Source organism: Bidens hawaiensis, unplaced genomic scaffold, assembly GCF_021521415.1.
Source record: "Bidens hawaiensis isolate Kalapana, Puna unplaced genomic scaffold, B.hawaiensis_p1.1 tig00027301_1, whole genome shotgun sequence".
Classification (NCBI taxonomy): domain Eukaryota; kingdom Viridiplantae; phylum Streptophyta; class Magnoliopsida; order Asterales; family Asteraceae; genus Bidens; species Bidens hawaiensis.
The window spans coordinates 69,780-94,013 of record NW_027494408.1 but is presented as its reverse complement, the minus strand read 5'-3'; the positions used below and the strand labels follow the sequence as shown (position 1 = coordinate 94,013).

At 36.5% G+C, this 24,234-nt stretch overlaps 3 protein-coding genes across 3 annotated transcripts; 1 reads left to right on the top strand and 2 right to left on the bottom strand.

The window, feature by feature from the left end:
- Nucleotides 1-1,518: 1,518 nt before the first annotated feature.
- Nucleotides 1,519-6,763, top strand: LOC143575171 (metacaspase-3-like). Its single transcript, XM_077059613.1, has 5 exons — nucleotides 1,519-2,030; nucleotides 4,776-5,106; nucleotides 5,910-6,033; nucleotides 6,129-6,296; nucleotides 6,693-6,763. Exons 1-5 carry the CDS (start codon nucleotides 1,577-1,579, stop codon nucleotides 6,750-6,752), a joined length of 1,137 nt encoding a protein of 378 aa, XP_076915728.1. The 5' UTR covers nucleotides 1,519-1,576; the 3' UTR covers nucleotides 6,753-6,763.
- A 317-nt stretch (nucleotides 6,764-7,080) lies between these two features.
- LOC143575170 (uncharacterized) lies at nucleotides 7,081-9,406 on the bottom strand. The gene is made up of 2 exons (XM_077059612.1): nucleotides 8,508-9,406; nucleotides 7,081-7,675 (listed from the first exon to the last, which is right to left on the bottom strand). The coding sequence occupies exons 1-2, from the start codon at nucleotides 9,313-9,315 to the stop codon at nucleotides 7,326-7,328; spliced, it is 1,158 nt and encodes a 385-aa protein (XP_076915727.1). The 5' UTR covers nucleotides 9,316-9,406; the 3' UTR covers nucleotides 7,081-7,325.
- A 2,463-nt stretch (nucleotides 9,407-11,869) lies between these two features.
- Nucleotides 11,870-14,997, bottom strand: LOC143575160 (putative protein phosphatase 2C 9). The gene is made up of 6 exons (XM_077059603.1): nucleotides 14,870-14,997; nucleotides 14,682-14,743; nucleotides 13,417-13,656; nucleotides 12,493-12,769; nucleotides 12,231-12,385; nucleotides 11,870-12,146 (listed from the first exon to the last, which is right to left on the bottom strand). Exons 2-6 carry the CDS (start codon nucleotides 14,712-14,714, stop codon nucleotides 12,009-12,011), a joined length of 843 nt encoding a protein of 280 aa, XP_076915718.1. The 5' UTR covers nucleotides 14,715-14,743; nucleotides 14,870-14,997; the 3' UTR covers nucleotides 11,870-12,008.
- Between the last annotated feature and the right edge of the window lie 9,237 nt (nucleotides 14,998-24,234).

Genomic DNA, 24,234 nt, shown 5'->3' with positions numbered 1-24,234 from the left:
GACCATAAAATCTAATCGTGTAGTCTGGACCACACGGCGAGACATTTGATATGACTTTGGGGAAAGAATATTAACAAAAATAGTGAGTATCAACGCAACGTATCCATTTGGTTATGGCCAAAGATAGTGACGGGTCCAGAATTTCTCTGGCATGAAGTTAAAAAAAAGGGTAGTTTAGAATGGGTTAGGTTATATAAAGTGGCCCTTATAAGTTATTTAATTACTTTTTAATACCTTTTTGGAGGTCTATTCATTTAAGACCGTCCCTCAGACGCGTATGTTCTGACAATATTTTTTAAAAATATAGACAACGATTTGTTTGTGAAAACACAATTCGTCGCATTCTGACATGTAACAAAATACACCCAAAACTGCTTGATACGTTACCTAAGTTGTTTGTCTTCACACTATGGAAGTAAACTTTTTAAGTTTCTCGTACGAAACGGCGATGCGTCGTTTTCCGCATATTTGTCCTAAAGTTTGAAGTGCCATAAAGGTCTTATGCCTTTCCATTTCTCAAGACTACTACAAATGGTTTGCAGTGTTATGTAATTGAGTTTAAACATTAAATATACATATTGTTTTTCATAAAAATACATATAAATTTTTTTTATAAATAATTCGGGCCTAACGAGATGTCGAGCCGGGGCCGTCGACCCCCCCCCCCCCCTCTCCCTAGGGCCGGCCCTGGGAAGAAATGTTGCACCTACATTTTTTTTAAGTTTTATATTATCTTAGATAAGCATATTTTGTATTTAACTTTTATTCCAATTATAAATCATTTTCTGGTATACAAAACAATTTTATTATTCTCTGTAAAACCCATAAGTGAAACTGCAACTAACGCCGAAAATCTGTATATGTTAATTCCGTTAGCGACCTGTTGCTAAATGAATTATCCACACCTTGTATACTGTCTTACTGACACACCACCTTCATCGATGGATTTGTTCGTCTCATCTGGTTTGTATCGTAAGAAGGTAGAAAGTCAAAGTATGTAGGTTTTGTAGATTCCGTATAACTTGGAATATTTTATGAATCGTACGGATTTCACTTTCAGTTGCTGAGCCCCAGCCAAGGGCGTTGCCCCTTAGACCTACAATAACATTGAATGCGCATTTTACCGACACACCTTCTAACTCGTATTATTGTTTATTATAATTTCTCATTTGGTCAAAAAGTAAATTGTAATAACCCAAAAGTATTAGATGACACCAAAGTCACCAAACAAATTTGATTGATGAAGATGATATCATTGCCAATACGTATTATGCAAGGCGAATAATATATAGATAAATGAATTAACAAACAAACTAGCATATGATCACCTAAATACTCAATAAACAAATCAAAGATACGTACACATACTATTAACTAAAAAACGAATCTCATCTCCACCGAAAGCTTAAGACTATTAAACGATGGAAGAATAATAAAAGTCTTATTTTATTATCAACTAAGATAAGTTTGTTGCCAAAAGAATAATGCAAGATTATTATTATTATGTGGTTGTCACTTAAAGTTTCACCCTATAAAATGGCCACAAAACTATTCAAACTCTATAACAAAAAAAAATATGGAAACTCAAGGACGCTGTAAAGGGTGCAAGAACTACCTGACAGTGCCATCCGGGCAACCTTGTTCGGTCTGTTTTACGGTTAACAACCCGAAAAAGAAGGGTAAGCGCCATATCGGTTCACGAATGCTCGAGCATTTAGGTGGTTATGCAGACCAACTTTTGAATAATTATCAGTATAATGACCCTTATGGACAGCCTACAACATATGCAGGCTATAATGCTCCACAAGCGTACGGTTCTGGCTATTATGGCCTACCGCCACAAGGGTATGGTTTGGGTTATTATAACCGGTATAATCAGCAGGTGCATGAGAAGAAGCAGGCAGTGTTGTGTGGGGTGACCTACAAAGGACACCCCAAGACACTGCCTGCCGGTATAACTAATGTTAGGAGTATGCACCAGTTATTGCTCAACCTCGGCTTCCAAAGTGCTTCAATTCGTGTTCTTACAGGTTTCGACACTCTTTTTCGTCATCCCAAAACACAACCCTGTACAAGAATTTGTCGCCCACCCCCCACCCCCACACATTTCGCCCCGTTTGTAGCCCCCGGGGGGGTTGTTCGCGCCCCTTATCGCCCAGATTTGTAGCCCACTACACGTAGTCTACAAAGGGTGAAGAGAAAACAAAATTAAATTAAAATTTTAGTTTTGTGGTCCAGATAAAGTTGCATATTTATTCCTGAATATCTATCTCAGTACATGATTAAACTAGGTTATAAACCCGTGTATTACACGGGTTTTAAAAGTTAAAATCTCATTCATTATCTCATTATACCATTCAGGTTCTTCAAATTGCAATAATCATGTAGAAAAATCACATCAAAACCGTTGAAAAGTCTCAAGAGCTGAAAAATGTAAAAAAAATTGCTCCTAAGTATATTGTTGTATTAGTTTCAACATATCTTGAAACTGAACAGTTGCAAGAGTTTCCATCGGTAAAAAAAAGTACAAAAGGATTCAAATTGAGGGTTTAATGATATTAAATTATTAACCATCTATAACCAACAAAAAATAAACTTGTGTTGCTTACTTCATGTCTTTTTTTTTGTAATTCATGTCTTAGGTAATAAAATTAGAAGCAAGAACAATTGCATAATATCGGCAAAGAAAGTGTCATACTAATAAAGTTATATGCATTTTATCACACTTTGTTTCGGTTTCAAACATGACCCTAATTTGTACTGACCAAACCGGTTCTTATGTGTTGCGCCTACTGACACGACTCGTCCCTTTTGCTAGCTATAAGAGAACACAAATAGCAATTTGAGCCATTTACTTAAAAGTGTCGAATACAAGTTAATCTTTCCCGAAATGTTCCAAGTCATACTAATGGTGGGTCTGTTTCAAGTGAAACTTGTCAAGTCCTATTACGTAAATCAAAGTAAAAAAACAATTGCAAAGATTTTATTCGCAACAAATAAGTATCTCACTGAAAACCAAACCATCATTCCTCCCATATATCAATCAATTTTGAGATTTTTGTATAGAAGATAAAACACAAACAAATTATAATATGGTTTTAACTTGTAAAATTAAAAAAAAATAGTGTTGTACCTATAACAGACAACACAATGTCATCACCACCAGGATACTCTTCCAAAAAGATATGAATTTTGCTTCATGAATATAAATGGATATCATCAGGAAACAAAACTCACCATGAGACCACTATATTTTAAGGAACAAAACAACTCATTTTTTTATATTAGTTTGGCCAAAAAACTCTAGATGATGCAAGTTTTTGCCAATAAATAAGCACAATGAATTTTACCATCAGTTAGCATGTGACAAAATAAATGCACATAATTATTAGATCTGAAAGAAAAAGTACTGTAAGCATCATCATCAATCAGCTATTCTCCTTGAGTGCTGAACTATGTCATTTTAGCAAAAATTATCAATACATATTAAAAGGTTTATTATATAAAATTAATAGTAAAAATAATCAAATGAGATTAACCATTTTCGTATTGCTCAGATTACAGACAAATCGTGACATCTTCTAAATTGGTCACTAATAAACTAAAAACATACAACACAAATTTACACACACTAAAATGAGTTTCAAAAGTTCTACATATGTTCTTTTAATTCTATTTTTTTTTACTTTATTTACTACTATGAAATTATAGATAAATCATTAATATGGAATATTTTAAATATTTATTAATTGTATTAATTAGATGGTTATGACTTTCAAAGTTAAACAATAATGATGCCACTTAGCAAAAAAATTGGACAATTAGGTATCATGTGGCACAACTATATACATGTAACGAACATCATTCCCGTGTATTTATTCCCTTCCAACCCATGGTGACAAATGGATTTTTATTTTTATTTTTCTTGAAATTTATTTATGGAATAATGGGTTAATGGCCATGCAAGATACCTACTTTAAATGGAAATAGTCAAAGTTATTATACGAGATAGTGACTTAAATTATGTGAATTTTAACTTATTTTTTATTTTTAATTATTTCTAAAATAATATGCAATCCGATATTTAAAAAAAATCTGAATATGCAGGTTTTTTTAATTTAATTTCTGTAAGTTTTCTTAAAAGCCAAGTTGTATGTAAAATAAAGTAATTTTTGTTATTAAGAATTTAAGAGACTAAAGAATTACCTTATATGTCACACAATCCAGATTTAAATAAATTTTATATTGATACGTAGAAAAAGAAAAGTAAAAGAAAGGTGTCTATTTAGATTCTTTTTAAATATTAGATATTTAGAAAAACTATATTATATATGAAATGAAAAGAAAAAATATAAAGAATTAATTATAATTCGTATCACTGAAATCATTATTGTTAAGAGCATGAGCCAGTTAAAGCAACGCAGCAATAGTGGCGACGATGACATGTCGTCACTATACTTTTTGTCGGCGACTTAACAACAATGACATGTCGCCACTATACTTTTGACAGCAAATGTTGGCGCCTTTAGCGACTACACTTATTCAAAAATTAAATCTAAAAAAAACTCATTTGGGTCTTCATTGGTTTTTTTTTACTATAAAACTAAAATTTTATTTCAGACAAAATGATTCAATTACAATAAAGAGGAAGGTAACCGGGCAACAAGCTGCGTCGCTACCCCTTTTGAAAAATATCTTTTTATAACTTATGACAATATTTCAAATATCCACATTTATGCACAAACACACTAATTAACTATATGGCTTTTCTTCAGAAGAGGAATCAGATTCCACCAGGACCCCAACAAGACATAACATAATAACAGCTATGGAATGGCTAACCAAAGGTAGCCGATCCGGCGATTCGTTGGTGTTCTACTACGCAGGACACGGGTCCCGCGTGCCGGATGCTAGTGGAGATGAAAAAGACAAGTTTGATGAGGCAATATGTCCTGTTGACTATAGCAAATCTGGCAAGATACTAGATGATGAGGTCAATGAGATCCTTGTAGAACCACTACCTCATGGTGTAACACTTCATAGTATCATGGACACTTGCTTTAGTGGAACTGTTCTTGACCTGCCTTTTCTTTGCAGGATTGATCGGTGAGTATATATTAGCAAACGCTATTAGACCATATGTAGTGGACCATATGTAGGGAGTGACAAAAGGGTAAGAGCGCCAACAAATGATGGGCGTGAGGGCTTTGTTGTGGGGCCAGGGTCTTTTATTAACCAATCAAATCATTTTTCACACTTTCAGATAAAAAAATCAAGTAATAACTGTGTTCTTAGTTAAACCATTATACAAATTTGATGGTTTAGTTAGTGAATGTCACTCCATTTACGTGGCAGTTACATGGCAAATACTTTATTATAGTTAAAGTTCCTCCACTACACATAGTCTTACAACACATATGCATAAGTTTTAGTTAGAGGTGGTAAAAATGGGCATCACGAGTTTGGGTTAAAACGGGACAATTTAAAAAAATGGGTTCTTTTGAAAATGCAGGATGACATATGGGTGGTTATTTTGGTTAGACTGTAAGTCTGGGTTAAGTCGCTATCTAAGATAGTGACTTTGCAGTTGAAGTCCCTATCTAAGATGACGACTTTACTTTTTGCATACTAGTATGATTTAGTCATATTTGTGTACTCTAAAAATGTGCACGCACTATCTTAGACAGCGACTAACCCATAAACAAGATCTAGTAATAAATAACCACCCATTAGTCATCTGGCCTTTTCAAAAGAACCTATTTTTATTTTTTAGAAACAAATCCTTTGAATCGAGTTGGGCCAACGTGACACGTTTTGTCCATTTAAGACACTGAATATAAAATACAACCCAAATCGACTCATTTTTCAGACAACTTAAGTCGGAAGATTGAAAATTAGATTTTATGCAGGAGAGGATACTATAATTGGGAAGATCAGCATCCTTCACATGTTTCACCATATGGGGGTACTAGTGGTGGAACAGCAATCTGTATTAGTGCTTGTGATGATCATCAAAATTCAGCTGATACATCGGTTAGTATGCTAATCTGTGTTAGTGCTTGTAACAATGCGATTAAGTACAAATAGATATAAATAGCTTACTCAACATGTGGTTTACATACGCGCAGGTTTTCACAGGCAACGCAATTGGTGCATTGACTCATAGCTTCGTTCAAGCTGTGGGAAGTGCATATAGATGGACATATGGAGATTTACTTGACAGCATGCGCAGAATAGTTCGTGAAGCTCAGCAACAACAAGGCATAGATGCTCCATTTGCATCGCCTATGGCACAGGTTAGTTTGATATCGACAACTAGTCTGATTACTGTAAGTATATAACATGTATAATTAACTGCAACGACATAATAGTAGACGAATGATTAACAATATTGATCACTGGAGTTCGATATTGAAGTAAGACACATTTTTAGAAAATGGGCCGAAAATGATACCTTTAGTAATTGTCCATGCAATAATATTTGGTTTATTAATGTAAAAACTGTTTTTATGATGTACATAAACATACTTTTTGACATCCATTCGCAAAAGAAGGCGAACGTGAGAATTTACCAAACAACTGCATTTGCTGTTTCTATTTATGCATCTCAGATAATATATAATGAGGTTCTTCGCGATCCTTTATTTGATAGATTATTTGTATGTGCTAACATTGATGAATGGCAATTGCAGGAGCCTCAACTATCTTCTTCTACAAGCTTTGAGATTTACTCGGAGCCTTTTCACTTGTAGACTCCATCTTAGTGATTTTACCATCTATCTATACATGAACAGAAAATAAGACATGCCCACTTGATCTTAAGCTATGCATTCGTTTACTATCATGTCGATTCTTGATTTACAAGTCATGTTATTGACTAAAAAGCCTTCATCTTGGGATGAAATCATTCAAGATTCCATAGAGGTTGAAATGATGAAATAACTCTTATTTCATATTGTAATCTTTGCATTTAGTAATGTACTTTATATGCATATTAATGAAAAGGTTTGATCATACATGGACGGATCAATATACGGGTGTCATAATAACCAACGACTAAGTACCGAAGTACGACCTACCCAAGAAGCTGTAAGCAAGAAAAGAAAGAAACATGTTTTCAACATGGATTGTGACATTACACATTTTCTATATGGCTTCATGAATGAACATTAATTACACAATTAATAACCACATTTTGTGACACATCTAATGTCACAATCTAGTAACATACATAACATTTTATGCAATATCTAGACTTTGACATCTATCCATCACTCGGTTTCTTGAAAACCATGGTTTTTTGATTGAACAACTCGCACCCCTTCTTATTTATCGTCGAGAATCAAGAGCTTGCGGGAAGTGGTGCACCAACTAGCGTAGTATTGATGAAGGTTCAGCCAGTCAGAGGACAGGCAATGAGTGAAGTGATGAAGCCATAAAGACAACACACTTTCTTGCTCTTCATGTTTTAAACACATTATGAGCTCACCTAACACATTTTCAAGCTCGGTTTTCTCATTAATACTTAGTACAGGCGCGTCTGTACCAATGCTTGATCGACACAAAAATGGTAACCATGACATTAACATTTTCATTTTCACTTTCCTTAGCTCCTCCATGGCGCCCTCTTCATCGTCTTCACTTCCCATACTCGCCACTTGCTTGAATAAATACACTGCGTCGAGTTTGGGGTTATGTTACCACTTTCTAAGTTTGTCACTTAAAAGGAATCTAATATTCTAATATGCAAGACTATATGGAAAACGTATAACCGATCGGTTCAGTTGATTTTCAGTTTCGGTTATCAATTAATTGTAAGAACAGTTAAATTACAAATTTAGGCCTTTAACAAAAATAAAAGAACTCAAAGTTTGAATGCATATTTAGGTCTAGATTTTTATACATTACACTCAATTAAATTAAAGATTTTCTAACATAAACCGAAATAATAATGTTGTAACATATCAAGCGTAGTTTGGTTACTTGTTACAGCTTGAAAACATCAATGCTCAGGGCCCGTTCAACGAGTTTAGAGACCTAAATCAAAATGAGATTTTGTGACCCTTACATGATCATTATGAAAAAAAACAGAAAAAAAACATTTGTTACAAATTTTAAACTCATGACATACCTCCTAGCAATTACTAAGTTTGCCACCATACCAATAATAACTTTGAGTTTACTTTGCCAAACATATCTATCTATCTATCTATCTATCTATTGTGAATTTAGAGACCTTAATAAAAGTGTTGTCTGGCTTTGCTGACCCACGAGGTGGCCCTGTCTATGCTCCAACTTGGTGAAAAAATATTAAATATAGTTATTAATATCATATTTACAGTGCTTATTTATATTTAGCTCACAGCTCAAGATAATATATTTTTTTTAATTCTTTTCCTTTTTTAATTATAAGGTTTCCATGCATTGTAATTAATAGTATTTAATTATAATTCAATATTAAATTATTATTACATCAGACAAAAGTCAAAGATGGAAAGAACCAATACCAGAAAGTTTGACCAACGAGCCTTGCAGCCGCGGCTGAGCCGAGAGAGCAACAAAACCCAACTTAGAAGCCGAAGCCCATTGACAAACAGCTTCATCAACACTCCCACAATCCTTCAGCTTCTTCGCAAGCCAAAGCAATTCAGCCGCCAGCTTCTCACCCGAACCCCCAAACCGGGTTTTGCCTTTCACAAACCGGGTCCACGCCACGTCACCAAAATACCCGACCGTCTTAACCACCCGGTCCAACACAACAAAATAACCACCACCACTATTCTTCTTAACCGCATCTTCACCGGAATATTCCTCACCGTCACACTCACCACCGTCCGCCGCCGCCGCCATTTCCAGCTGTTCAAGCGTCCGTGAAAACGCGCCGGCGAGTGCGACGGCGTTGACTCTCCGTAACGGCTCGTACTCCACCTCGAGATTCTCGTCCATCAATTTCTCGGCGTACGATCGGACAATCTCGTACTTTCTCGAACTCACCGGAATCTCGTTAACTATCGCGAGAATGTGATTAAGTGCACGTGCGATGCACGTGTCATCTTGTAATCTACCATCGCCGGCGTCCGTACACTTACCGTAACCGTAACTGTAACCACCGGAATTGGAATATGTATCGGAATTGAGAGCAGAAGATATTATATTGAGGAAGAACGTGAAGGCGGTGATGATGATGTAACGTACGGTCTCGATTAGTTTGAATTTGTTGATGAGATTTAATATGGATTCGTCGGTGTAGATGAGTAAGGGTAGGATGAAGCTACGGAGTATGAATGGTGTGGCTGCCGGAGTAGATTCCGTCATGTTTTCCGGTGATCTGAGACATGGAGTTACGTGAAAAACGTTGCTAGGGTTTTGCTGTGGTGACGACGAATAGTGACCATATAAAATATTGTTCAAAGTATTCACGTACGTTTCCACTTAAAGAATATAATAATAATAATAATAAAAATAATAATAATAATAAAATAGTCTTTTTGGTTTAAAGAAAACTATTTTGGCGTCACTTATATATAGAAAATATTTGTTTTTTTTTTCTTTTTTCGAACTCTGAACGTTTATAAACAAACTAACGTCAACAACAAACCAAACACCAACAAGCCACCTCCACAGCCCGGAGCGAAGCCCTCAAAAGAGAAACAAAATTACACTAATTTGACAAATCTATCGATCTAAACTTAGACCTATTCTTGAACCAAAGGAAACCGAGCGACTTTATATCTCCAATAATCTCTTCCACTTTAATTTCGTTACCTTCAAACACCTTTTCATTTCTCGCTTTCCATAATATCCAACATGCTATTATGATTATCCCGTGAAATGCCTATTTTCCTATCACTCCGAGCTTAACGGTCTTATGAAGCTTGATTAAATCTCTAATCAAGAAACAATAAATAGGAGGGATACTACACCATCTACATATATGTTCCAACACCACCGCCGCCACCAAACAGCTTGTGGTAATATGATCCGCCGTCTCCCTCCCCATCTCACATAAAGCACGCACACTATCCGAGACCCTTATGTTTCTTCGTTCCAGAGCCCCTCGATTTGGGATCCTATTCATCTCAGCCCTCGAGTTTGTTTATATGAATTATTACTTTTAAAAGATTCATCTACTGGGAAAGAAAATAAAATTTTAATGCGCCTCCCACCTTATACTAAATACGTCTAAATGTTTTGGGTTTCGGGTTACATTGTCATTGTTGCACTGTTATGTCATTTTTGAGTTTTGATTGAACAATGATGACGCTACGTACGACTTTTGCTACGTTCTAAATCAAATAGCCTTGGAAAGTGAAGAGATGTGACGAGGGTCTAGAGGGTAAAACCGGACTTGGCATTGAATTAAATGCACAATATTATGGTCCTCAAAAGGACAAAAGGAATATTTCCTATTGACTGGTAGAAATGCAAGAAGTGGTTGTCACGTTCCGTCAGGCCGTGCAAGCGTGTAGAGACTAGTGATGTGGTTAATGTCGCCGGCCATATTCTCTACTGTATAAATAGCACATAAGTTAGAGAATTGAGGCATGCTTTATTTTCACATGTACATTTGATCTTGTACTTATTGGTTGAAATGAAGAATCCAGTGACTGATGCTCATGGTGTTCTATCTTACTGAGATTGATGGGAGAGAATGAACTATCGAAGAGTTCAAAGTACTTGGTTCAATGCACATGTAATTCCTTTTTAAGAAAGTGGTCTTTAAAGGAAGAATGTTTCATATCCTTCAAACGGATGTAGAATCCTCGTTCAAGAGCAAAATAACAAATTATAATTATTTATCTTACTCGACCCAACCCAAAAACTCAAAACTTCCAAGTTAAGAGAAATCTGATTATCATAAAACCAACCCTAATAGATATTTTTGTCCACCGTCGACTCCATGTACCCATAAAGACTGCAAATTAATATCGTAACTCTCTTATAACAGTTTGAGATATATTTTTTTATAAGATCACTTAGATAACTAGATTAAAATTATGTACAAGTATCACACAAACCTATCGTACGACCTTGATTAAATGATTGGGCACTAGAAGTCTTCCATTAAGTAAGTGCATAAAGGAACACATGTACTACCAAGAAGCCATAAGCAAGAAAATAAATAAACATGTTTTTAACAAGTATTGTAACATTACACTACATTAGTGTCATGAGTGTATTCATTTTTGTCGTACCAAGTTTTCTATTAACTTAGCTTTTCATCATCATCATCATTATCACCATCATCTATTATTTAAACAGAACTCAAATTATAGCCATCGGAATATACACAGTTATGTTTACGAACTATATCGTTTCACTATTCAACCGGTGTAATGCACTGGTGTAACCAACATACGTAATTTCAATTATAAGTATAAGTATATTAAATATTTATTAAATTAATCAATTGTATTATATAATGAATTACTCCGTGCAATACACGGTTCTAAAATTAGTTCTTATAATATAGTAGCTTCTATTTGTAAAGTCCCAAAATCGGTGAATACGTTTTGTTATAATAATAAATATTTCAATAAACATAAATATTTTAAAAAGGTGACTAAAATATCAAAAAAATTATATTTTAAGAGTTCAGGGATATGTATGTGTCGGATTTTTAAAATCGAAAGTAAATACAAAACTTGAAATTAAAAAAAATAAAATAACAAATCAAAAGTCGAAAGAAAATACAAGACGGGAAGTTAAAAAAATATAAAAAATAAAATAATAAACCAAAAATCGAAAGTAAATACAAGACCGGAAGTTAAAAAAACAAAACAATAAACTAACAAACCAAAAACCGAAAGTACATACAAGACGGAAAGTTAGAAAAAATTAAAAAATAAAATAACCAACCAACAAAACGAGCACGAACAATTCAATATCCTTAACAGAAAACAAACTGTAATCCATAATGGCAACGAACTTTGTAAACCCTCCATAATATACAGCCTATAATACTGCACATACCCGTCCTAAAACACAAACTTCTTCATGTATTCTCATCACTTAAATCTCACAACAATGCACGATATATCATCTTTACTCTCTCGCTTCAAAGCTTCAGATGCTAGCTGCTTCGCTGCCTTTTCTGGGTCCCGGATCTTCAACGCAATGTCCACTGCCTCTTGGTTCGTCATAACCTAAATTAACACCCATAATAAAAGTCAATCTCAAAGTCAAAGACACTTGTTGACTTTATAAAGTCAAAGTTTTCCTTTTTTTACCTTCCACAACCCGTCACTTGCGAGAATGAGCATTTCGGTATTTGCATCGACTTTTGCTTGTTTTATATCCGGGTCTGACCGTATATGAATCTTGAGATTCCTGTCTCCAAAAGCACGTGAAACCGCTAGTTGTCCGTTCACTCTCGCAACATCTCCTGAAACATAAATCAATATTAGCTAAAAAGGAAACAATCTAATAAATCATGAATTTATTATTTTAATAACTACATTTTGTAATCATAATGTGTTCTAAGAAGATGACCTGGCATGTTTGAGACGAAACCGCCTTTGTTTTCAATACTGGTCCTCTCTTTATTAGGCTCATGATCTACACTCATCTGAATTGCCTGCCCCTTTCTTGAAAGAACTGCCCGAGAATCACCGACATTTGCTACCCATAACTTTTGACCATTGATGAGGATAGCAGTAACAGCAGTGGACCCACCTCGTCCGATGTCGGGATTGTGAGAAAGAATTGTTTGGTCGGTTCTTTCGTAGGCTTTTGTGATCGACCTCTTTGGATCTTTCCAAAACTCACCCTGCCATAACACAAAACATCATATGGTAAAGAAAGAAAGCAAATAATAATTATAATAAGTCACTTGATTGATTGAAAGACAATCACGTAACATGATCTTTGTTGGATATGTCAAAATCAAGAATGAGTTGTAATAAACGGGTCGTAGAAAATAGCATATACGTATGTTTTTAATGCTATTTCAAGTAGTTTTTTTGATAGAAACGTTATGCTTTATGTCACGATTTCCAGAAAAACAAACACGGTACTAAACTTTTAAACAAAACTCAATGCACATTGCCAGCAAAATATGACGCACAGTCGCATAAAATATAACCAAAGTGAGTACGTATGCACATTGCAAGCGAAAAATATGACGCGCGCATAAACAAAAAGATCCAAAATAAGAAACTTTAAAACAATCATATCTAGACACTATCACTTTTCCATGCATCTAAATCTTATGAACTTTAAGTAAATATTTCAACGTCAACATAATATTATAAGAAGGCGACTGAGGAAGCGCTAGCTCCGTTTCCATAAAAGACTTTATAGTCCTCAAATGTTTTATACCTTATTGGTTGTTTTATGTATAAACTTTTTTGTTAAAAAATTTAAGAGCGCTTAAATTACAAATATTCATTTACTTATTAGATTTAGAAGTCTAACCTCCTTTAGGATATTGTTGAATAAATTCTGTTGAAGATACGAAGCGACGCTATGCCCTAGATGGCCGTCATAAATAGCAAAGAGTCCGAGCTCACGTCCTTGATGAGGGATGAATTTGGAAACATGGTAGTCCTCCATTGGATGACTAGCCTTCCCCTTAACTAGGGTGAAACCGTACTTGACCGACCCCTTTTGACCTTGTCCCTTGCCCGAGCTATTCGCTGACTTCTCTCCTTCATGCTAAAGTCAACAACAACAACAAAAAATACTTTGTTTATACATCCATAATTGTCAAATTACATATAAGCCAATTTACATCGAATTCTTCAATAAAGTATGGTTCTTGAAATTATTGTAGAATAATGCAAAATGTCTGTAAACATGCAAAGTCAACCACTGACTTTTTAGTAGCAATGTGATACAGAAACCAATATCAAGCACAATCAATTCACTCATGAAATTTATATGTTCTAAATGCATCAGAAAACCAGCTTAAATCACAAAATGAGTCAATGAGAATATCAGATAGCATGATTCAATACGAAAAGCAGTCAACTTTGACCATACCCGTAAAACGACAATACCCGAATTACAGCTCAAATCACAAAATGAGTCAATGAGATAGCATGATTTAATATGAAAAGCAGACCATACCCGTAAAACGACAATATCAGAATTACGGATCAAATCACAAAATGAGTCAATGAGATAGCATGTTTCAATACGAAAAGCAGTCAACTTTGACCATGCCCGTAAAACGACAATACCCGATTATAGCTCAAATCACAAAATGAGTCAATGAAATAGTCAAATAGCACGGTTCAATATGAAAAGCCGTCAACTTTAACCATACCCGTAAAACGACAATACACGAAATACAGCTCAAATCACAAAATGAGTCAATGAGAAAGCATGATTCAATACGAAAATCAGTCAACTTTGACCATACACGTAAAACAACAATCCGAATTACGCTCAATTAATCAGGTAAAGAAACTCAAACCACCCAAATAAACCAAATAACCTTAAAAAATCACAAAATCCCCAAATCAAAATCCAACAGCTTGACTTCAAATTTCAACAATTCGGTCAAAATCGAAGTCTAATTAGATTAAAAAAAAAAAAAAAAACCTAATTAGAGCAAAACCCTTATCCATAAACATCAAAAACTTCAATTTCATCAACCAATTTACTCCAATTCAACCAAATACCAAATTCAAAACACAAAATTAACAATTGATTAACTATTGATTAACAATTCTCACCTTAGAAACAGAATTGGAGCATAAATTACCCATTTTCACCAATCAACCTTCAAATTCACAGCCTGAAACAAAAACCCAACAAAAAAGAAACAAACTTTACGATCAACAACTAACCAAATCATCAAATTCACAATCTTTACACAAATTCTTGAAAAATTAACAAATGGGTATGTTGAATTTGGACTCACCGATCGCCGATCGTCACAAACATCACAAGAAAAGTGGAAAAAGATTGAATTTGAGGCTGATTTTAGGGTTTGTAAAGGACTTTATAGTTTCGGTTTTGAAAATGAAAATGGCTGCTAAGGGGTTTTAGGCTGAGGCTGTCCCCCCTATATTGACTTTATTATTATTATTATTATTATTTTTTATATAATGGTTTGACTTTTTTTCTTATTATGTTCGTAGAAAGAGAGCTGTGTTTTCAATGGTCTTGGTTGTGTGATTTTGTAGGACTTAGCAAAAGTAAATGCATGTTAAATGTTAATGTTATTGTTATATCCTGATTTTTGTCACATGTGTACTTGGAAACTAATTTATTTTTGGGTCAATTAAATCAACCTTGAGGTTTAAATGGAGATGGGCTTTGACCCACAAATTTTCTATAAATGGTTAACGTGGATTCCTAAAAAGGTTAATATTTTGATTTTGTTGGGAAGCTTGTTTAGGTAGGATCGGATCGTGACCTGAATGACTTTGATAACGAGGAACATGCCGATGGGATGGCTACTGATATGTGTCCGCTTTGTTTGGATTTTCCTGAAACGATAGAGCGTCTTTTACTCTCTTGTTACTGGGTGGATTTTGATTGGTAAAGCGTTGTAGCTTGGTGTAAGATGCCATCGTGTTTTGTTGTTTAAATGGATGGTGCCATGAACCTTCACAAGCACTTGAATCGAAATGGTGTATGAAAGAGGTTAGTTCAAGTTATTTCCCGGATGACCATTTGGTGTGTATGGAAAGCGTGAAATAACGAGATTTTTAACAATTTAGAAGTGAGCCCGAGCGAGACCATGAAGGAAATAATTAATTTTAGTTTTCTTTGGTTAGTATCATGCGCTCGAAGGAAGTGAGATTTACTTGTGTTTAATGGGGAAAATTCGACGTATTAAACATGCAAAGAGGGTTATTCCATTTTCTTTATTGGCTAGTTACTTGATATTCTTTTTAATAACATATCGTATTTAAAAAAAAATCTTTTTATATCAAGATTTTCTTAAATGCACTTTCTACCAATTAATTGAAGGGAGCAAATTGTAAGTTCGTTTCTTTGATTTCAATTGAAACATATAAAAAACTATAAAGGTAAATAAAAGGTATAGGTACTAACTATAACATTAAAGATTCTGCATTCGAATTTGTGTCGGGTTTCGATATTGGGTCGAGTCACACCTAGCATCACCGAGTGGTTTCCAAACTGCAATTCATAAAGAACTCGTTAGAAGGCAAACCCTCTAACTCACAAGTGAGGTACTTACAAGCATTACAAAAGCTTGTTAAAAATACAAAGGATACGGGAAGGAGAGCCAGTATAGAGGGGGCTTAGGTTAAGCTACTTCATTAGAGGGAGATTAGGTAAGGTTAGATTCGCTAACATTAACTTAGTTGATGTAAACATGAATAAGCTTAAATAACACTACCATTCTCCAGGTAAAGTCTAGTCTAGTGTAATGTAGTTCTAACTATATTGTACTATATTCATATATTTATTTGCTAGGTTATGTACCGGTGTATAACAAGGGTTTTAACAAATTTAATTTTAAAAGTCAACTATGCAAAATATCAATAATAAAAAGTCAAGATTAATACATTTGGTTATCAAATATAAAAGGTACTAACATACATTATAGTTAAATTAAATATTTTTTGTACTAGTACATTTATCATAAATCGACAAATATTATATGATAGACATCATATGTTGTACAATAGTAAGGTTTTGAATTAACTACAATTTAGAGATAAAAACTACGCTTAATCAAGCATATATGTCTAAAAATAGAACTAATCATATAGCGGTAACGAAAAATCTTTTTATAATAATTTACTCATTTACCAGAGATCATAATTGTATCATAAATGATCATACTATAATCAAAAGAATAACTGAACATATAACAAAATTATAAATGATACAAATTATTCATGTCATGAGTTAAAAAAAAAAAGATCGCCGTTTGCTGATGATAATGATGATGACACGCGGTGATAAGGATCGTTGTTTGTTGTTCGGAATGGAAGATTTAGGTAGTTTTTTTCTAACGACAAGATGTGGATGATGATAAACTGCGGTGACAACGGATCAAGGATGAAGGATGATGTGATGGTTGAGGGATCTGAAACATTAGGAAATGGGCCATAATGGTTTACGATTTCTGAAACTGAAACATGACGAGGATGGATAATGAGATGGTTCGGGCTATAGGATCCCAATTCTTGGGTGAAAAAGGAGACAGATGGGAGGCTAGATTTTGAGAGTAAGGATGGGTAAGAAGAGGACACGTGGCAGAGGAAAACATTTATGTATTAAACAATATAGATATAGATTGTTTTAATATATCTTATTCATTTGTTGTCGTTTCCTTTATGAGCTTCGTTTTGCTAAGCTTCGGCTTGTTAACCTTATTCTTATGGAGCTTCCGTATGGTTGGGAAGTGAATTGTCGCCCATCATAGATTTGATTGTAATGTGTTGGTTTTTCATAAACTAGCATACTTGATTTTGATTATTTTGTAACTTCCTGAAAATATTGTGCCCAAAATGTCACGTTTGGAATTGTACAGGTCAATTAGTAATATTAGAAAAGTACAATGCATGGTTTAAAAGCCCGGTGATAGCGGACTACTACCGAGCCCTAAACAGGCTGCTGCATTGTGGCTAGGGAAACAATTTGAGCTTGACACGTGTTCGGTAACAAATATATACGTTGTGTAATGTGACAGTATGCTTAATGTAACAAATACATGTAAAGGTTAGTTACATAATCTATACGTTGATCCTTGGTAATTAATTATGGTAAAAATGACGGTTATGTAATATTATATACGCTTTACGTATATTAGTTCATGATGTCTAGCATAGATGTGTTAATTGGGAATGAAAATCGATATTTAAAATCAGTTAAGGAGGTTTATGTTAAAACCTTATGTTATTATGTACTAGCTTTTGAACTCGTGTATTACACGAGATTTGTCAAATAAAAAATAAAAAGATCATTAGCTGAAAGAAATTGACAAAATTATAGGTAAAAATAAGATAAAATGTATAGTACAAATAATAAGAAATCTGGAATCTCAAATTTACAAATTCGATTTTTTTTATATACAGCATTTGCAAAAATTGTTTTGATCAATTACCCATGGATAACTATGATAAATGAGATTATAGATTAGATAATTAGAAGATAAATTATAATCCATTTCTTAAAATTGTTTTGTCCCATGACCCATGGATAGGTAGGATAAATAAGATGAGATATTAGAAAATTAGAAATGAAATTATAACCCATTTGTCAAAATTAATTTGACCCATGACAAATGGATAGTTAGAATGAATGAAGATGATAGATTAGAAAATTAGAAAGGAAATTATAACCCACTTATCAATATGGTTTTGCTCCATAACCCATGGATAGGTAGGATGAATGAGAAGAGAGATTAGGCCAATAATGAATGTGGGATTGCCACATCATTCTTATTATTTTCTTTTATTAGTATAGTTAGATTATATTAGATTAGATGGGATAGTTTATGGTGTGTTGACCATCGTGTCATATGCCATCCGTACATAATCCCCTATTGTTACACACTAGACAAGGAGAAGAGAGGGGTTGGCCTACCATAAACACTAAATAGACTAACATGTGTCCATGCTGTGCCGTTGAAACATGAATTTGAGTATTTAGTATACAAAAGTACTAATAATGATAGTTGTAAGTTACCGCTAACAATATAAGGATAAGAAGACTATAGTACTTGTAAAAGGCGAATGAAAAAAATAAAAATAAAACAATGTATAAGATCTATACGTCAGGACAATTTCAACAGAAATCAAATTTTTATTGCCTACACACCCGTAATTTTTAGTTAAACTATTATACAAAAACGAATAAATTATTCAAATCATAAATTAATAAATATATGGGGTGAAACTTCCTGCGACAGCCAAATTTTAGTAGGTAAAAAAAATCACGAGTGTCCTAAGACTAAACGGTATGGCCATCAAAATGCTGCTCTCCTGATGACATGGCAAGCGTCGCCGGTAGTGAACACCGCCCTGGTGTTGTTGGGGCCGCCCAACGGCAATTTCATTGTAGAAAATTCACCTCCCAAATCATATTTCCCTTTAAAGCCTTCTCCTTTTATAAATATTTTACAACACAAAGAGAGATAGGGATACTTGTTGAATAGATGGGGATTGAGTGCATAAAGAAGGCGATGGAGAAGAAGATGAGGATTGAATGTTAGTTTTTTTTTCTCCCCTCTATTTTTTATATATTTAGTTAAATTAGTTTGTATCCTTTAAAGTGTAGGCTTGAACTCTTCGAGACAAACGGGCTTGACCCTTTTAGTGATATTATAATTGTATGTATCAATTATAAATCAATATTTTTTTATATATTTGATATAAATCAATAGTTTTAATTAATTAGTTCATATGTTAACTTTTAATTTCATTTGAATTATAAATATTATTATTTTATTTGAAACATAATAGAAGTGGTGAATTGTAGAATTGGTGACCAAGATATTATGGAAGAAAGTAGAGTGAAGTGGGGTATAATTTGATGTTGACTTGACACTGTGAAGTAGAAAGTAAAGAAACATCCATACTATAGTCTAACAAGCATAAGGAGAATAAAGAGGAGTGTGACAATTCAAGCAATCTAGATGGTCACATGTTAGATGGTATGAAAATCAAGAAATAATAAGATCTTCATCAATAAACATTTTTCTATGGATAAGTGGGTTAACAACATCAAAGCAAACTTATTTTTATGGATGAAGTATATGAACAAGAGATCGTGCTTGGAGTGGAAGAAGTTGTGCATTTTAACTTCAAGAATTTTCCATTATAGCTTATTTAAATTTTCCATTATAGCTTATTTGTGTGTGTGATGTAATTGGTTGTTACTTATACTCTTGGGTTTCTTTGTTCTTTTTTTTAGAATTGCAAATTTTATAAACACAAGCCAAATACACTTCTTAACAAGTAGCTAGCAATGGCCGATAATAATACATAATGAAAACAAATTACACACACATCATTTTCCATCTACTCCAATTCAAATCCAAACTTTTAATATTATTTTTAATCAACGAGAAACTTAAAACCTCAATATTATCTAAAATTCTCTCCACATTTACTGAAGTATTCAAAAAAATAAAGTTATTTCGAGCTTTCCAAATGCACCAACAAGCCACCATAATAATCAATTGCATCATCTTCTTTTTTTGCTTAGCTCCGGTGATGTGTTTATGGGTGTCAAACACATCCTGAACCAAAAATAAAACATAAATAGCCGGAATATCACACCAAACATTATGAAGAAACACTAAATGACCCCGGCAGATTAAGGATAATCTTAGGGTTAAGTAGATGTTTCCCACGAGGGTTAGGTCCAGCAAAGATGGTTATTCTTCTCGACCTGCAAAACAGACACCGTGAGCTCGTCACTGAGAAGGGGGGGTTCCTCCTTGTGACCACCCTCCGGCGTAAGAATCAGACTAGATTGCTCTGAATATAAGTGTATATCGAGAGAAATAGCTAGAGAGAAGATAAGATGACGATACCGTTCCAAGGTGTTGGAGTATTTATAGCCGAAGGTAGGTTTCCAAGCAGGTACGGCCAGCTGTATAATATTCATTTTCCACCAACTACGGGCTATGTTCGTGCCACGATGGGAGTTGGTGGGTAGGCAGCGGCTGATAGTGACATTTTGTACTGGAGCGTGCTGCTCCTCGTACTATTGTCGGTGAGCTGTCACCCTGTGATTGGTTCATGGGTTGCTTTTGCCAGATCTTGTCTATTTGTCCATACCTTGGTAGGTATAGTACAAAAGATCTTCTAGAAGCGTACAGACTGGCTCTTTTGGGCGGGAATATTCCCGCCTTGCTCATTCCTTCTTCAGGTGACATTACTGAATTATAAGAGTTAGTGCCTTATGCGTGTAGCCTTACTGTTAGTGCGGGTAGCCCTCCTTCTTGGCTTGTATCTGCAGCTGCGGGAACAGGCAGGGTACTTTACCAATGGAGGCTTTCCTGCGGGAACAGCTGGCTTACTGCGTGTAAGGTCTTCATCTCTCTGAGCATGGTGGGTCCTGCGGATCCAGTTGGTCTTTGCGCAGACGTCCCTCTTCAAGGTGAGTCTTGCGGGTCCAACATGGCTTTGCTGGGACCTACCTCTTCAAGTCCCCCCAGTCCATTGTTCTTCTCATGAATTGTTAATGAGGGGAACTTTTGGACTTTAAGCAAGGGGTTTTGAAAAGGGTTTTTCGTTTTTTAAGGTTTTTCGTGGGGATTCTTCCCGCAGTTTTCCTAATGTCACTTGCAGAAATTCCCGACTTTTCTGCCTGATCTTTGGGTATGATGCGGGTAGGTGTGTAACCTCCTCGCAAGTCGGGAGCGTTGAGTTTCACTTGTGTAGATTCACCACGAGGTTTTGGTAGTTTGACATAGTGATCAGTTATGTTAAACAACCAATTCCACCATGAAGCTTCAAACAATCTAGTTCTCAACGTTCCCGCCATGCGGGGGTGCTATTTCTCTTTCCGCAAGCATGGCCCATAAGATCCTTCTTGGTTTCAATTCCCTGCAGGTGCTAAGTATGTGAAGGGTTTCGCCTTGACACTGTACCCGCACTTGTCTTACGGTTTCTTGTTTTCCAAGGTAAGGCGGGTATGTTCCCTCTTATTTTTGAATCTTTTTGATACTTTTTGGAATTCGGAGAGTTGGTGAAAGGATAAGGACAGTCCAAACGGTTGAAGGGACGTTGGCGTCTTCTGACGGTTTCAGGACGTGCAGGAAGTTATGACGACGTGACAGCATGTGGTCAATCAGGACGCTTTTTCAGGCACGTGGGCGCGAGTTTCATGTCACGCGCCATTCCGACACCTGTTGCCAGCTTGCTTTATCCACACGTGTCGCCGTTTCATTGCACCTGCGCTCTCTCTCTCCTCCGCATTAAATTCATCGCATTCATTGCGATGAGTATATAAGGGGGAAGAGGGTGTATCTCATCCCATACCTTCGCTTCACTCTTCTTTTCCTTTTAAGCGATTTCCGGCGAATACTCATCTTTTCCAGCGAGCATTCTCCTGAAACCGCTTTATTTAACATTTAAAAAATGTCTTCTTCTACTCATGATCCTGAGGTTAACATCGAGGAGTCTGACGTTTACCTCGAGAACCCGACGTCTACGTCCGATAAGGACGATAAGAGTACTGCTGGCGAGTGCCAGTGTACTCTTTCTGTCGATGTATACCATTACATCGTCAAGAAGTTCATGTTGGAGCCGTATGAGCCAGAGTTTCCGGAGCCCAACCAGACGGTGTACGATGCCCCTAAGGGCAAGATAGGGGTTTACGTTTCGTTCTTCCTATATGGGAATCTAAGATTCCCATTACCGAAGTTCGTGTACCGTGTTCTGGAGAAACACGGTGTTCATTTGACGGAGGTGCACCCAATGGCGATTGCTAAAGTTCGCCATTTCGAATGGGTGTGCCGTATTTTGGACATCGAGCCCCGCGTCGACCGTCTGATGACCTTCTACACCTGGAGGTGCATCCAGGGCTGGTATACCCTTGTTACTCGGATCAAGGGGTTGAAGATCTGCGCTACTGAGCGTAGTCTTCGTTATTGGAAGCGGGAGTTTTTCTACCTCTCCGCTCGCGTCGTCCCCATCTCGATGACGTTCAAGAATGGGAGGGCACTCCCTAACCTTCACGCCTCCAATTATCAGGAGACGGAATGGTTCGCCAAGATCTCCCAGATCCAGACTCCGGTTTATCGCTTCGCGGAGTCTGGGATGGTGATGCTTGGGATGAGCCGCGTGTGGAAGGATGCCGAGTCTGGGACGCCGCAAATACCCATCGTCCTTGATTACGGTTTGAACTATATTCCTTACGGTATGCTCCGTCTTTTGTGTTGGTTTAGGATTTTCTTCTAACATTATCTTTTTTATTTCAGAGGGGAACGACTTACAGTCGCTCTTGCATCCGCGGGAGACTGGTGGTCCCGCACGGTTGGGTACTCGTGATCTCGATGAGAACAAGTTGCCCATTTTGGAGCAGACGGCGGATAGATTCGTAGAGGTCTACCCGCCGGGCCACGAAATTTTAAGCGCCACTCGGCCAGGTAAGGAGTTCTTTAATCCTCGTCCTCTCCATGCTCAAACTTCTGCTGGAATTCCTCTGATTTTGTCATCTTCTGATGAGGGATCCGCAGATGGGCCTTTCTTTGTGAGGAAGAAGAAGGCTGTTGGCGTGAAGGGCAAGGCGAAGGTTGCTTCCGTCGTCGACCTGGGGAATCAGTCTGATTCCTAGACTGAAAGTGAGGAGGCGGCGTGGAACCTTGGTGGTGGTGACGAGACCATTGTCTCAGAGGTTGAGACAACGGCTGTCACTTCCGAGCCACCAAGCGCTGCGAAGGTGACTGGCGCGAAGAGGCCAGTTTCATCGGGTCTATCTCCGCCTGTCAGGTCTTTCAGGATCAAGAAAGCCAGTAAGTATATTTTTTGTGTACCTTTTCCGCATTTCCTTCCGCCTTTGTTTTTAATATCTTTTGTTTTTCTTCATGCAGGAGTGGACTTATCCGCTTTCGAGAGCGGTGCGGGAGGAAGCGGTTCAGGACCCACGACGATAGGTTTGGTCAACCTATCCGAGGCGATGACCCAGGCGGCTGCGCCTGTTTCTGGTGCTGGTTCAGTTGCTCATACTGTTGAAGCAACTGTTCCAGTTATGACGTCATCTCCGCCGGCCGTCAGTGCCATCTTTACTACATCCTTCACCGGACCGGCAATGACTTTTTCCGCGAGCTCATCTGCGGCGGCTACCACTGTTATGAGTTCATCTCAAATGAGTTCATCTCCGATGGTCTCTACCTCAATGGCTTCTGCATTGTCACATTCGGCGTCAGCGACTACCTCTGTTGGGGCCAGTTCTTCAGGTATGTTTAGAGTTGGGACCTCTAGACTTACCTCTGTTGATGAGGGAGTCCAACCTTTGCCTCCTTCCCATCTCCTTGACCTCTTGGATGTATATCCTTTAGGTTCAGGTGATGGGTTTAGCGGCTATCGGCCTGTTATCGACCCTACAGGTGCGTGGGGTTACTTTGGCCTGTTATTCCTCCTGATTCATTTTTTCTTAACTGTTTTTTGTTGCAGTTTCAGATTCCAATGAGGTCTATGCGCCAAGGTGGAATATCCGTCGAGGCACGACTCTCAGGACGGCTGCAGACTGCGTCGACTGGGCGCGCCATGCCGCTCCAAGCGGTGCACTGGGGGAGGCTATGGCTAGCTACCAGGAGGGCAGGTTGTCCAACGAGCTTCGAATTCT

Coding starts and splice junctions, on each gene's coding strand:
- LOC143575171 (XM_077059613.1), top strand. CDS start 1,577: ATGGAAACTCAAGGACGCTGTAAAGGGTGCAAGAACTACCTGACAGTG. Junction 2,031..4,775: donor TTCAATTCGTGTTCTTACAG/GTTTCGACACTC, acceptor GCTTTTCTTCAG/AAGAGGAATCAGATTCCACC. Junction 5,107..5,909: donor TTTCTTTGCAGGATTGATCG/GTGAGTATATAT, acceptor GATTTTATGCAG/GAGAGGATACTATAATTGGG.
- LOC143575170 (XM_077059612.1), bottom strand. CDS start 9,315: ATGACGGAATCTACTCCGGCAGCCACACCATTCATACTCCGTAGCTTC. Junction 7,676..8,507: donor CTCGTTGGTCAAACTTTCTG/GTATTGGTTCTT, acceptor AACTCGACGCAG/TGTATTTATTCAAGCAAGTG.
- LOC143575160 (XM_077059603.1), bottom strand. CDS start 14,714: ATGGGTAATTTATGCTCCAATTCTGTTTCTAAG. Junction 13,657..14,681: donor GCTCCAATTCTGTTTCTAAG/GTGAGAATTGTT, acceptor TGTTGACTTTAG/CATGAAGGAGAGAAGTCAGC. Junction 12,770..13,416: donor TCAACAATATCCTAAAGGAG/GTTAGACTTCTA, acceptor GTGTTATGGCAG/GGTGAGTTTTGGAAAGATCC.